Source organism: Zeus faber, assembly GCF_960531495.2.
Source record: "Zeus faber genome assembly, chromosome: 14".
NCBI classification, from domain to species: Eukaryota; Metazoa; Chordata; class Actinopteri; order Zeiformes; family Zeidae; genus Zeus; species Zeus faber.
The window spans coordinates 21,796,419-21,810,955 of NC_137200.1; the positions used below are offsets into that span (position 1 = coordinate 21,796,419).

Sequence of the window (14,537 nt, forward strand, 5' to 3'; positions counted from 1 at the left end):
GGTCCCCGGTCGGCGCCGGGTTCTCCCCAGATCCAGGACGGCGCCGTCACACACTGCGGAGATCCGAGCACCGCGGGGAGGGGGTGGGGGGGTGGGGGCGGAGCAGCGCCGGGGTCCGGGCTTCCTACAGCTCCGGCAGCGACGCGGTCCCCAAAAACGCGGCGGGGGGCGGGGGGGAGCATTAAACTGGAACCATTTGAATGTCGTTCGATGTTATGCCACCGACAATGGTCCGTGCGACATGATTGGGATGACGGAGGGATGGAGGGATGGAGGGATGGAGGGACGGAGGGATGGAGGGATGCGGGGAGGGTCAGGCTCGGGGACCCAGTCCTTCGATGATGTCAGTGGATGACGTAATCGGAGTCGACGGGCTCGACCGAAGCTTTTTTTTCGTTTGTGTTGTTTATTAAAAAATAAAAAATAAAGGAATTTTGATTATACATCAATCCATAGCGTGAGGGTTTCGACAAAAACAATATGTCCAGTTTAAATGCAGATTTAAACGTGCAAATTCGGGCATCTCTTTTTTGTTTGAGTGGTTTTTTTTTTTGAAGCTCTCCCTCAGAGCATTAAACAAAACAATGTGCATCCAAAAGTGTAAACAAGAGTAGAGACTAGCGTTTGAACAATAAAATGTCAGTTAAACTGAACATTGAATGAATATATCGTTCGATATATTCATTCTACGACCACTGACTTTGGAGTTGATGCGCTGAGCCAGACGCGTAAATACCACCGCCATCTTGGAGCGGTCTTCCATTCTTCGCAGTGTGCACCTTACAGTATCCTCTGTTTACCTACGGCCATGCCAATAAAGCAAGAATTTAATTTAATTTAATTTAATTTAATTTAATTTAATTTAATTTAATTTAATTTAATTTAATTTAATTTAATTTAATTTAATTTAATGATAGGGAATGATGTTCTAATGACATTTATTCAGAAATGCAACATGTTCCTGCAATAGAGGAGGCTGCAGTTTTAGTACCGCACCGACACCGAGCGAATTATAGTTTTAAAGGTGTGCTCCACCCAAATACTACTTTCTGTCGAACGACTTATAATTTTAGGTATAATGTTATAGATGGTTAAGTTTAGGTATAATGTTATATATGGTTAAGTTTAGGTATAATGTTATATATGGTTAAGTTTAGGTATAATGTTATATATGGTTAAGTTTAGGTATAATGTTATACATGTTTAAGTTTAGGTATAATGTTATATATGGTTAAGTTTAGGTATAATGTTATATATGGTTAAGTTTAGGTATAATGTTATATATGGTTAAGTTTAGGTATAATGTTATATATGGTTAAGTTTAGGTATAAGGTTAGAAATGGTAAAGGTAAGGGTGTCAGGTCCTGGGTCCCCGGTCCTGGGTCCCCGGTTACCTAGACCCAGGTCAGGTGTGGCTGCTCAAACCACACCATCCCCACACCACACTCATAAACAAGTGTAACTGAGTGGCCTTGTAACCCCATATTGGCGTAATGACAAAGAGAGGAGAGTTCTGGTTTCAGCCAGGCTTTTCATACTACGGATGTGCAGAGAGCCCAATTAACTATTATAATTATGTACATGTAGATGTAATATTCGTTTATGGATTTCATAAACACAGCAATAAACATGTATAACCATAAAGATAATTGTAAATAAAATAAATTTGAAAATAACATTCAGTTCTATTTCACATAGGCTCTTCCCTCTAGCTTTGTCGTTATTGGCTTCCCCCGCACGTCTTACTGAAAATTTGAATGTACCCATCAGCTTATCAGCTGGGGCCTGCTGCTCTTAAGGGTCCCTGCGCCGGCCATTCTGCTCCCCATTTTCCTCAGCGACTATTCACTGAGGATTGAAGAAAAGTACCTGAAGATGAACGACGCTAGCGCCTCACCACAACGGCCCTTTTCAGGGCGAGGCTCCCTTGAGAACGCTGTTCTCATCTACGTCCACATCACCGGGGTGAGCCCCCTCCCTTTCAGGCAGGGCCCCCCTCGGGCAAGACAGGCCCCCAGCCTTTCAGCCGTCTCAGGTGCTCGCTACCGTTATAGCTAGACAGGACACCTAGACGGGGTTACGCGCTGCAGTTCTGCCCGCCTCCCTCCCTCAGACATACGGTGATGTCTGAGGTAGTGGTAGTGGTATGGTAGTGGTAGCGGCTGCCTTATCGTGGCAGCGGCCGCCTTATCGCGGCCGTGGCTGACTTACAGCTAAAGAGGGGAACCATTTATTCCCACTACTCCCTGGTTCCCAAAAGGACAAACTTATTGTAAAGAGACCGTACCCCATGCTGACTACAAAGCACCCGCTGTGCTACATCATGCCAGGAGACTGGTTCACCTCAATCGATCTATCAAGGAGGTGTATTTTCATATACTCATCCCACCAGCACACAAGTGGTTCCTTTACTTTGCCTTTATGGGAAGAAGACACGAGTACCAGCGGATACCATTCAGTTATTCCCTAGCACCACGCACCTTTGCAAAATGCGTGGAGACGGCACTGAATGCACTTCGGAGCAGAGGTATGAGAATGTTGATCTATCTAGACAATATTCTTGTGCTGTCTCTGAGTCCCTGGTGACACATCGGTCCTGCCTGGCTTTCGCCATCCTCTGGGTGAAGAGCTGTCTGGTTCCCAGACAATGGGTAGGTTACCTGGGCATTCATCTAGACCCGCTGGCCGCACAGTAACGAGGAAGATAAACGTCTCCATTGCTTATGTCCAATTTGCGCCTTGGATGCGTATTTATCGACTGGATGTACCTGGAGGATCTCTGTCCTCCTCGGTGATCCGCACAGCGTCTAGTGCCTACAGAAACGGCATTACGCGGATAAGTTAGCATGATCCGTTTGTCCAAGATGCAAAGCAGGTTGGACAGCCCCAGAGCTGGATTGGTTTAACTGCCGGTCTGGATATATCACGGACCTGCTCATCCAGAATTCCAAAGAGGATGGACAGTTCCAGCGCCTAGTTGATTTAACCGCTTGTCCGGATACATCCCAGATCTTCTCTGTTGGGGTGAGTCACAATGTTTTTAAGTGGGAAACCGGGTATGAGTATAACAGTGTTCCCACTGCTCTGTTATGTCTTGGAAGTTATTATTCCTATCGGTCGGCCAGTGGCACCAGCACAGCTGTTGCCTTGTCTCTTGACAACAGGGCGTAGACTCAAATAGCTTTGCCTCATGCCAAAAAGGATGAAGCTAGAGGGCAGAGCTTATGTGAAATAGAGCGAAAGTTAGCTTACTCTAACTCAAGTTCTATGATCATAGGTGAAGCCCTCTAGATTTTCCTACCCTGCTGTCTCCCTCCCTAGAGTCGCTGAAGACCTTTGGGGAGAAGTAGAGCGGGCAGAGGGTCCTATAATAGCAGCAGGCCACAGCTGATAGGCTGATGGGTACATTCAATTTTTTTCAGTAAGATGTGCATGTGTGCAGGGGCAGCCAATAAGGACGAAGCTAGATGGCTTCGCCTATGACAATAAAACTTGAGTGATTCCCCTTTCCCGCTGTGCCAAACACCCGGTAACATCCAGCATTTGTCATTAGTGGGAAAGGTAACCCCCAGGTTTCAGTCCCGGGTCAAACCCTACAACAGCCATAGGTTTTTATCAGCTCCGGCTCTGATGGGCTCTGATGTGAACAGGACTGGCGGGTGGACCCCCTCATTTTGGCCCCTTTACCTGTGCGATGCCACGCGCATAAAAGTTCCAGACGTTGGCGTGTATATAGACAAGAATATCCGTATATTATTCCATCATTGCATATCCAATTTAGAATCCAAAATCAGAAGTTAATGACTTTTTGCCCCATGGGGGACCATGAAATGTTTTCAGTGTGGGGACCACTCCGAGGGGACCACAGCAGGGAACCCCACGCTCTCCGCCGGGCTCCAGGCCACTCCAGCACCACCCCAAGCCAGACTCCGAACAGGAGGAGCGTCTCCACTCGCCGCCGCCAAAGGACCATTGTGCACACTGCGCATCAGGTGATGCCGGTGAATCCATGGATACTCCATGATGCTTCTACCCTAGTTTTGGGTCGTTCATGAACGATCGGATACTTTTGAACGGCTCTTTTGCAGGAACGAAGGGAACCGAGTCTCACTGGGTGATGAGCCGTTTTTCAGTTTTCAACAGTTTCACAGTTTGATGTTGTTGTTTAAGTTTCTGTCTCATCTACTGTCCCCCCCAATCACACTGGAACCATGACAAGCCCCTTTTCCAGTTTGTTGGTGGCAGCGTCGAACATGACACACCAGAAAAAAAAAGAAACAGCATTTCTACTGGCAATGGGAAAGGCGTCAATCGCCCATTTTTAGCGGGTTGACTCGTGTTAAAAAAAAACCAACAGGTAAACCGCTAATTCTGGTGTAAAAATGGTATTACAGTAAGCTAACTGTTGTTCCTAATACACTCAAATCAATTAACTTACAATTGAAGGACGCTGAACAGACAGAATATAAACAAAATAATAATAATAATAATAATAAACTGTTCCCTCTAAAGTAGTGTCAAGGACTAAACCGCGCTCTACGTCCAGCTGCCAGAGACAGGGGTGCGACAACACCGGAAACAAGGGAAACACTGGGGATTTTCCACGGTCGACCTGGTTTGTGGTGAGTTCTCCCCAAAAACAAACTTTTAAAAATATTTGGAGAAACAAACATTCATAAAAACCCACCATTTGTAATTTGTCGAATACTGTGTTGGGTTTCTCCTCCACCCCCATTGCATACATGAATACAATAAAAGCCAGAGCAGGGTAGACAGTTACTTAGTTAGACACAGCCCCCTCACCGCCTGAAGCTTTGTTATGTGACTCTGGAATATTGCACACAGACACTTTTATTCTTTTTATTTTTAATATATATGTGTGTAGAATGGTACTTGTTGTGTTAGTTACAGAAATGGTAATGCTATTTCGCCCAGTTATGCAAAGTATATGGAATCACGATTAATTACAGTTCATAATGAATCTCTTTACAACAGAAACACAAACGGAAAAAGGAAAGGAAGGAAATATTCTAGCAATGTTACTGCAAATAAATAGCAAACACAATCTGCTATTGTTAATAAGCATAGGAATTGTCTAACATCAACAAACTGCAACAAAATGCAGCAGAAACCACTTTCTTTAAAAAAATACATTCCTCTCACTGCCTATATGATTTCCAACTCTGGAGTTATTGATGTCCTTTACTAGGTTACGGGCGTTTGCAAATGTAGACCAAAAGAAAGTCCTTAGTATGGTGACCAAAAAGATTAACACTCAGAAGCCTCAGAGTCACTAACTAGCGTATTGATAAAAAAAAAAAAAAAAAATGGAAACAAACCAATCGCGCAAAAAAAAAAAAAAAAAAAATCAAAGCATTTCTCCATTATTTATAAAGATCTGATTATATTTCTAAGTATCCAAAATATCAGCAATTATTTTATTTATTTTCTTCTTATCGTCACCAATGTCCAATGGGTTGTCCAATTGGACCAATAATTAACATAGTCTTAGTCATCTCTATGTTTCATAACAAATCATATCCACCATCAACACAGAGAAGGTCGGAGGGGGGTTATTATGGTGGTGATGGAAATTAGGACTCAGTTGTTTTTCTTTTCGGGGGTGTTTGGGTACGGGGCATACGGAGGAGGCTGCTCCTACAAAGGAAAAAAGAAAATAAAATAAAAAAAACATGTTTTCTCACTGAATACACACTCCACACAACACAACGCCAAGAGGCGCTGGTGAACACTACATTAAAGAACAAGCTGCAGCGGCACCTACCATGGGCATGTAGACGTTGTGTGGATCGTTTGGGTTGTAATAAGCACTGCCTGCTGCTTCTGCTGCTTTGGGGTTATCTGGACGGGTCAACATCGAGCGAAAGAGAAGGAAAGGAGAGAAAGTGAGTACACTAGGGCTGGGACATCATTTGATATGATCGCATATCATGCGCATCATGAAAACGTATCATCACATCATCACAAAACTAGTTTCATAGTCTGAATTGATCATGATGAGAAGGTAATGGAGGATGGCCAGTGGAGACTCAAACTCTTCATAGTTACTGCCCCTGACTCAGCTGTATGTATGTGACAATGACAATGACGACCATTGTCATTGTCACTCTACTCCAAACCGAGAGGTTTGGAGTAGAGTAGAGTCGGGTCGATTTCCAGTTTTGCCGGTCCGGTGTACGTGCCTAAACCGGTTGGGTTTCATGCAAACGGACTGAACCGGCATTTGTCATTATGAGGCGTTCTGGCAAATAGTCGCCTACATCAGCCACCTGTGCATTAGTATGACAACGTGATTGACATAATATTATGTTTGTTTATAAACGGACTAACGGAGACAGTAGTGTCTGACAGGCCCTGCGCCACCAACTCTAGGGCGACTGCTGAGTCAAGCCCGACACCTAGTGGAAAAATTCGGTATACCGGTCCAGCCCGGTGTTTGGCTTCATATCGAATCGGTTTTAAAATGTTTACCCCGGCCCATCCCTAGAGCAGAGGATTCCCACAAGCCGAGGCAGGAACTGAGGAGCATGAGGTGGTAGTTCAACGAGGCAAGCGAGGAGGAGCAAGGAGCTTCACAGAATCCTCTGCAAGAAAACCGCTGACCTTGAGAGGAGCCGAGTGGCACTTAAGACAGAGGGAGGAGATGGTCAGGAAGCGGGGCTGCCTTTCTCGCAAACCCCAGTGGCCGGCTCGCCCGCTCCGAAGTCGAAGTGGACAACCATCTCAGCAACACCTACAGTGACGCGTGTAGGGGGCGAGATCTGGGGCAATAATAGTCCTTAGTATGTCCACCAGCGCCACCCCTAGACTTCGACCAGAAAGAACCCACTTTGAAGGAGATCCAGGTCGCTAGGTCAAGAGCTGGATCAGCCCCGGGTGCTACCCTACAAGCTCTACAAGCGCTGCCCGAATCTGCTGGGCAGGCTCTGGAGGGATCCTAAAGGTGATCTGGGGGAGGTGCAGGGTTGCTCACCAGTGGAAGTGTGTGGAAGGCGAGCGGATCCCAAAGGAGAAGTCTACAAACATCGACCAGTTCAGGGCCGTGACGGCTGTGTGCAATCACGGCCTAAACTTCCGGTCCAATCTTTTGCCTGATGAAGGTCCTTTAACCGAAAGTCACTTATTTAATGAATATAGCTTGTCCATACAATGTGCGGGAGTCTCTTTAACATAGGATTAACATTCTTAAACGGTTACTAGCTTTATATGGATATAATGTAAAATTTTACAATTATTATGAGTATTGGTGGAATACATTCTTCAGTGTTGCCAACGTCTCCGCTGAAATACAGAGGTGGCGCAGAATGGAAGGGAGCTAAAGAGGAAGACAGCCGGGGCGAGGGGGTCGTTTGTCTTTTCTCATTTCTATGTGGTGCGGATGCGACGTGAGCACCGCCTTTGTTTATTTTTTTTACCACCGTGCTTCCATATGATTCACTTTGAGCTGATCTGATTGGTTGTGACAGGTGCAGCGACAGAGAGAGAGAGAGAGAGAGAGAGAGAGAGAGAGAGAGAGAGAGAGAGAGAGAGAGAGAGAGAGTAAAAGAGAAACACTTGAAAATATACAGACCTGGGGCGGGCGACGGAGCAGTCCAGTTCACGGGGGGCGCGGCCCAGTTTTGGGGCGGTCCAGGGTACGGAGGAGGTGGGGCCATGTAGGAAGGAGCTGATGGGTATACTCCTGGAACACACAGGAAAGAGACAACGTCAAGGTAAAAGGTCAAGTTTGTCCTGAGTATATCGCCACCTTTGAAGTGGGGAATATACAATGCCCTCAACGACTATTTCCAACTTCCTGATTTTCTAAACGTGTCACCTTTGACACCATAAGAAAGACCGGTCAAAAATAGAGGAACATGAATGCCTGTTTCAAGTTTGCCAAAGAAATGACTTGACTGATGTAATCTGGGGAGCATTAAATACCAAGCACACCAAGAAGTGAACCCACCACCAATGGTCAACCATGGTGGTGGCGGAGTCGAGGTTTGGGGGATGCCTTGCGACATCAGGACCCGGACGCCTTGCCATCATTAAAAGAACTATCAATTATGTTCGTAAATAGAGAAATCGACACGAGAATATAAGGACATTACTCCTGAATGGAAGGGCTAAATTACAATAAATTAAATTGATCAACGTCCAGACCTAAATCTCATTGAGATGTTCTAGGTAGGATGTGAAAAAGAGCAGGTCACGCCCGAAAAACCCACACATGTAATAGTTACATGACAAGACGTGGGCCTAAATCTATCCACAGCACAGTAGAAGAACTTGGTTGATGCTATTTCTGCTGAAGGTGGTTTTAGCCATAGTCATTTTCCCAAAGTCATTTCTCCATCCCAAACTTACATCCCATGCAACATTTCAGAATCTTTGACAAAATGATTACACTCAAAACCATCAGAACACATACCTGCGGCGACCATTGGATAGGGGAAGCCCATATTTGCTGCGGGAGGGGGTGGGCCCTGATAAAACCCGTTCGGCTGCGGAGGGGGAGGAGCGTACGGGAAGTTCTGGGGCGCGGGGGGCGGGCCGTAGCCGTTCATCATTCCGGGAGAGGCGTAGCCATAGGAGCCGGCGCCGTGTTGGGCAGGGCGAGCGCGGGACGCTGAAACACAGGTGGGGAGGTTTCCTCACAACAGGCATACGCTGTATCCGCCCACACTGTTCACGGTACTTCCTAGCAAATCATTTGCACTGGTCGTCTGGGCAATACCCGTCATTCAGAAAGAGAGATTGCATTCTCTTAGCACTATGAAAGGACTTAACAATGAATAAATCAAAGTGGTCAAACCGTTTGTGGCCAGTTTGAAGAGATGCTGTCCCAGTTCTATGGCTCCTCCACTGGTAAAGGACATCTTGAAGCTGGCCTGCCCCTCCCAGCCACCTTATCATAAAGACACAATGGTAGCTCAGCACTCCAGTTACAGTAAGAATAGTGGTCATTATGGACACTACAGGTAGGCTACCATTTATTTTTAAACATTTATTGCTTAGCGATGACCCAGCGAGACCTTCTAATCGTTCTTTTGATTTTGCCAAAACACAGTTTTTAAACATGTCAAACATGAAAAACCTCTCATTGTTTCAGTAGACATATCTGTGCCTGTCCGATGTAAGGATGTTAACAATGAATCGACTATCAATGAATTGCTAATAAGAACTGAATTTAATAACATTTCAAATTAAACAAGTAACTGAACAATCTGTGGTCTTGTTGTAACTGTATCATCGGGAGTTTCCCGCCCACGCAGAGAGTGGAGGGCGTTTAAAAAGCTGTGTGGCGTGACAATTAAAGATTCTTCTTCTTCTTCTTCTTCTAAAGCTGGCACGTTCTCTGCTGCAGTCCCTCACCGGAGCCACAGGGGGCAGTCCCAGTGGAGCAGGAAGTAGCGGTAGAACTAGACGGAGGCTCCGGCAAGGACGACAAATAACAGACAACGCTGCGCCTAGCAAACAGGAGCTTCTCAATGCTGGGGTGGAAACAATATCTTTATTGTTGCTCAACAACTTACCCTCAATTCACGCAAAGACGAATCCTAAATATTGCTATATGCGCACAACCAGCTTGGCGAGTCTTGCCCCGAACTTTTCTATTTTGAAATGAAATGGGGAGAAATGCCCCTCGCGCCAAGTCACAAAACCTCAGAGGTGCGTGACCTTGTGGCACCGCGCAAGCTGCCACAGCGCCGGCCCCCCGGGCGACGTCATTAGATTGATCAATTAATCAACGATTGTTTGTTCAGGTAAACAACCATGGATTAAGGCAATTCCCTTAAATTTGCATCCCTAGTCCGATGTAAATACGGATGTAAAGGCGGGCAGATCAACAGACGGAAAGGAGGAACACGGCACCACCTACCACCAGGCTCGGCCGACACTGTTCCCTTAATGTAGTTGGCAGCGAAGACCGGCTGCTCGATGCTGCAGCCCTTCATCAGATAGTAGGGGAACATGCAGGACCCCAAGACGTCCTTGGTGTTACTGGACACAAACACCAGCTGCATTAGAGAGAGAGGGGGGGGGGGTAAACAGATGATAAATGGCATAAAATAAAGACTAATTGAAATGTTGCGTATGTGAGTGGTGATGGCCGTACCCTGTACGGCGTGAGGTAAACACTGCCCTTCTTGTTCCCCTTCAGTAGGTCGGTCTTGCAGGTGACATCACTGAATGACAGCTCCACGTTCTTACAATCCTTCAAAACACTGAGAGGAGGTGGGGGAGCAGGAATGAGATCGGTTTTTAAGATAATAACAAGCCGAAGGGTGGAGAAAGAAAGGGAAAGGGGTGCAAATGTATAAATTCAAGGGTCCCACTCAGCATTAAGATGCCCCAGTACTGGAAGTAAAGAGGGGCCGATGAGAAGAATGAAAGTGGGGGTGGGTGGAGACGGACAATGCTAGACGGAAACAAGTGCGGCTAGACAAGGAACAGTGCAGTCACATTTATTGCAGCGGCGATAAACTTCACTTAACACGGAATTTTGTGCAGTATCCTGGGGAGGGGATAAGTGAGGGGAAGAGAATTGGTTGAAATTTGGGTGCAGGGCGGAAGGAGCATGGTAATGGTTTATTATTATAACGGCTGGATTTATATATCTTGAAGGCCAAGCAGGAAAAAGTAACGATCATACGAGTTGCAGATTGCAGTGGAGTTAGTGAACTATGGGGAGGGGGGTCAACAGGCAGAGGAGGAGGAGGAGGAGGAAAGAGGAGGGCGGTAACGCAACGGAACGTGACGCAAGCCGCCTCAAAAACACAACAAGAACCTCCACAAGAAGCTATGGTCGCTCTGTGAATCACATGGAGAACATGACGTAACAGTAAGCATGTCAGATGTGTGTGTTCATTTGTGTTACGCGAGACCTGCATATCCAACTAAAACTCCCTGCTCCAGTAAACTGTTGCATTTAGCCACCATGACGTCGAGTTGAATATTGAGAGGAAAGCTCATTGTCTGCCGTTATGACATTAACTTGCTTAGTTCCAATGGCTCCTGGTATATTTACCGCATGGACTAAGTTGCGTACCAAACAGCTACGGCGACGATTGTTATGCTAGGCCAGCGAGCTAAAAGCAGCTAGCGTCAAGCTAACGCCACGCAATTGAAACTATATCTACTTGGAATATGAGAAAACAGCCGGCAAACGATATCAGTCGGTAGCGATGTCGTCGTGTTGCCCGCGTACCTCTCTCCGTTGTGGATTAAAACGCCGCCGTTTTGGGAGTGATTTCGATTCAAAGCCATGATGTTTACGGCGTCCGGGTCTCACTGAGGGAAACGCAGTTGTGTCCGACTGACTGGGATGCCCCCAACGACGTCAGAACGTGACGTCAGCGCGTCAGCTGTTTCCCGTCTTGTGACACGACATAAACATGACATTTCATTGGTACGATGGTTTATAAAATCAATAATTAGATATATATAATTATTGTTATAAGTAGTTATTATATTTTTTATATTTTTGCCATCAATAAATAATACATTATTACAATTATATAATAATAATAATAATAATAATAATAATAATAACAATAATAATAATAATAATTATTATTATTATTATTATTATTATAAGAGAACAATGTTAGGAGACCAAGTTTTGAATACCACATCAGTGATCTAATAATTAGGAACAAGCTTTGCCGCGGGGATCATGGACGTAGGAGGGACACTTCTAACCTACGCCTTGAAATTATGCAATGATTTAATTTACTGGTCCCCCTGGGGAGAACATGTGTCGTGCTGTTTGGGGAAAAACACGAAGCACCACCTTGTTTATTTTAACAAATTTGACCTTTCAATTGTTTTTTTTGAGGCAGTCTGCCCTATAATTGGCTTGGCTTTTAGACAAACCACCCCCGCCCTTCAAGGTAAACATCAGCTGACTCCTGATAAAGGCTCAGCCCCTCGATAAGGGACCTCAACTCAGTCCGATGAGTGAGTGGAGACTGTATGGATGTTTTTTGGGAACCTCTAATCATTGCTACATGTTGTCATTTGCCATTTGATGAGCTCATATCACCCAAAAGATGAAGTGCTGAGGAAATTTACGAGGCTGAAAGACGAGAAGATATTTAGACAGACAGACAGACAGACAGACAGACAGACAGACAGACAGACAGACAGATAGATAGATAGATAGATAGATAGATAGACAGATGGATCACTATCGCGATATACCGATACCACCGCGATATGTTACCACTGTCGTCGCATGCTATCGTGATACGTTGCCCTCGCTATCGGGAAATGCTGATGTCGCGGTACGTTTATATCGCGACAGCTTACTGTAGCTATTATTGTCGCGATACTATCACGATAACCTACTGTCGCAATACGCTGCTGTCGCATACTATTGCAACAGGGGCCGTATCGTCGGTCTCCTCCGGTGGTTCTTGAAAATATTCCGTTTCAACGTCACATTCGGGTTGAAATCCGCCGTTTGAAATGTTCTCCCAGTCCGGGATAACGGCAGTATCAGATCTATCGCACTGGTCAGATTAAGGTCGGCAATATGATTTAGAGCTTCCACCACCTGCTTCTCGTAATCCATAACAACACGGAGATGAACGTTTTCACAGACAAGTGAAACCGAAGGATCCTCTTGTCTTGTTTACGGAAGTGATGTCAGCATTTCTTCATTGATGGTACACGTTGGTACACGCCCCCTCCACAACTACTCTCCGTGCGTGTATAAAACATGTAAGATTTAAAGGTTGAACGCTATCAAAACGGTTTAACATTGTGACTTCACATCACATGGAAAAGGAATGAATGATCTTCACCCGGACGCCCGCTTTTTTAACTCGCTCGCTCGTTTAGTAACTATTGTGCATAATCTCTGGGTGCGTTGCAGAGACATTTCACTGCATATATGTATGAAAGTATGTATATGTATGTGACTAATAAACCTCTTGAATCTTGAATCCTCTTGTCCTCTTATCTGTATATACATAGGCATATTCCTTCTATCTATTCCATTTTGTTTCAATTTATTTTTATTGTATTTTATTCTATATATTTTTATCTTATTCTATAAGTATTCCACTTACTGTATTACGTTTTAGGAGTCAGTTAGTCGGTCTATTAGAAAGGAATTTTCTACTTTTTATTTTATTTTATTTTTTTATATTTTCCTAGGACATATTGTGTGCTATCACCGGGTGCGTTGCATTACATTTCACTGCATATATGTATGGAAGTATGTATATGTATGTGACAAATAAAAATCTTGAATCTTGAATCTTGAATCTTGTCATATTTTTGCATGAAGGAGTCAACCGAGTTTTTCTCGGGTCAGGGTTGTAAACTATGGCAACAGGTGATGATGGTTAGGTTGAGGGAGAGAGGAAAACCCAAACACCCCCCTCCAGATTTAAGAATTGATGACAACTACTTTCGGACGTTGTCCTGTACTGACCGCCAACGGCTTGATTTGGGGGGTGGGAGTTAACGGCTGTAATAATGGAAAGTTTTTTAAACACTGCATAGGCCACTTTGAAGCCCTGGAATAGAGGAACAAGCAGAAACAAATAGCAATGAACGTATTAGTAAGTAAAATAAATGTGAGTGAAATACATTTGAGACCAAAATCATAAACTGACATGTTTTTCGGCTCAGGAGTAGAACCTGGCCTGTCCTTCAGTTCCACAGACTCAACTTCCTCAAACTGTGATAATAACTCCTTCACAATAGCCTAAAAACAGGATGTGGTGTGGGGGTGGTGTGGTTTAAGCAGCCACACCGGTCTTGGGTCTAGGTAATTGGGCCCGGGTTCAGGGTGGCTGTACGCCTGTTGCTCGTCAGAGCAATCAACGAGCATCAGGTAAAAAACACATCCCCACACACGGGGAGCGCCTCTGTCATGACATGTGTCCATCTTCTCCGGGCTTGTTTCACGTTGCCCACTCCCTACAATAAAACTGGTGTGTTTTCAACCCCATTGTCTTTCTCTGTGTCGGAGGGCCCTGAAAACGCCACTTGGATGGTGTGTGGCAGGCGGAACTGTCACACTTAGATTAGATTATCCTCATTTATTTTTCTTCTGCCGAAGGAATGATTTTTAGTTTGAAGTCATTATTATGATTTTATATAATTTTTATGTTGTATGTGCTGCTCAGTTAGTAGCATGCTGATGCCATTAATTGTATATTGTAATGGCTCTTATTTAAATAATTACAAAAGAAAGTTGAAGTCCAAATAGTGCAGTGCAGAAATGAGTCCTAAAACCCAGAAATAATCAGTAATTATTAGTTATCTTCCATTTAACTTCTGTCAAAGTCAATTAGGTTTTTGAATAGGTTTTTGTTTCGATGCCTCAAATAAGGTCTGTGATTAACACAAGCTTAAGAGATCTTTACATTTTGTTCTACCACATAAAATACGTCAGTAAATACTCCACTCATGAAGTTTGAAGCTTTGACGTGTCTTAAAAAGGCGGTTACTAACTAGGGGCTAAATGACACAACAGAGGCTGTTAGGGACATTACACGTCGTCAGGCCAAACA

The 14,537-nt window shown here is 44.7% G+C and overlaps 1 protein-coding gene across 1 annotated transcript; it reads right to left on the reverse strand.

The window, feature by feature from the left end:
* Window positions 1-5,303: 5,303 nt before the first annotated feature.
* On the reverse strand, window positions 5,304-11,334 carry wbp2nl (WBP2 N-terminal like). The gene is made up of 8 exons (XM_080013127.1): window positions 11,216-11,334; window positions 10,124-10,232; window positions 9,887-10,025; window positions 8,819-8,911; window positions 8,435-8,632; window positions 7,592-7,702; window positions 5,786-5,862; window positions 5,304-5,658 (listed from the first exon to the last, which is right to left on the reverse strand). Exons 1-8 carry the CDS (start codon window positions 11,272-11,274, stop codon window positions 5,602-5,604), a joined length of 843 nt encoding a protein of 280 aa, XP_079869253.1. The 5' UTR covers window positions 11,275-11,334; the 3' UTR covers window positions 5,304-5,601.
* Between the last annotated feature and the right edge of the window lie 3,203 nt (window positions 11,335-14,537).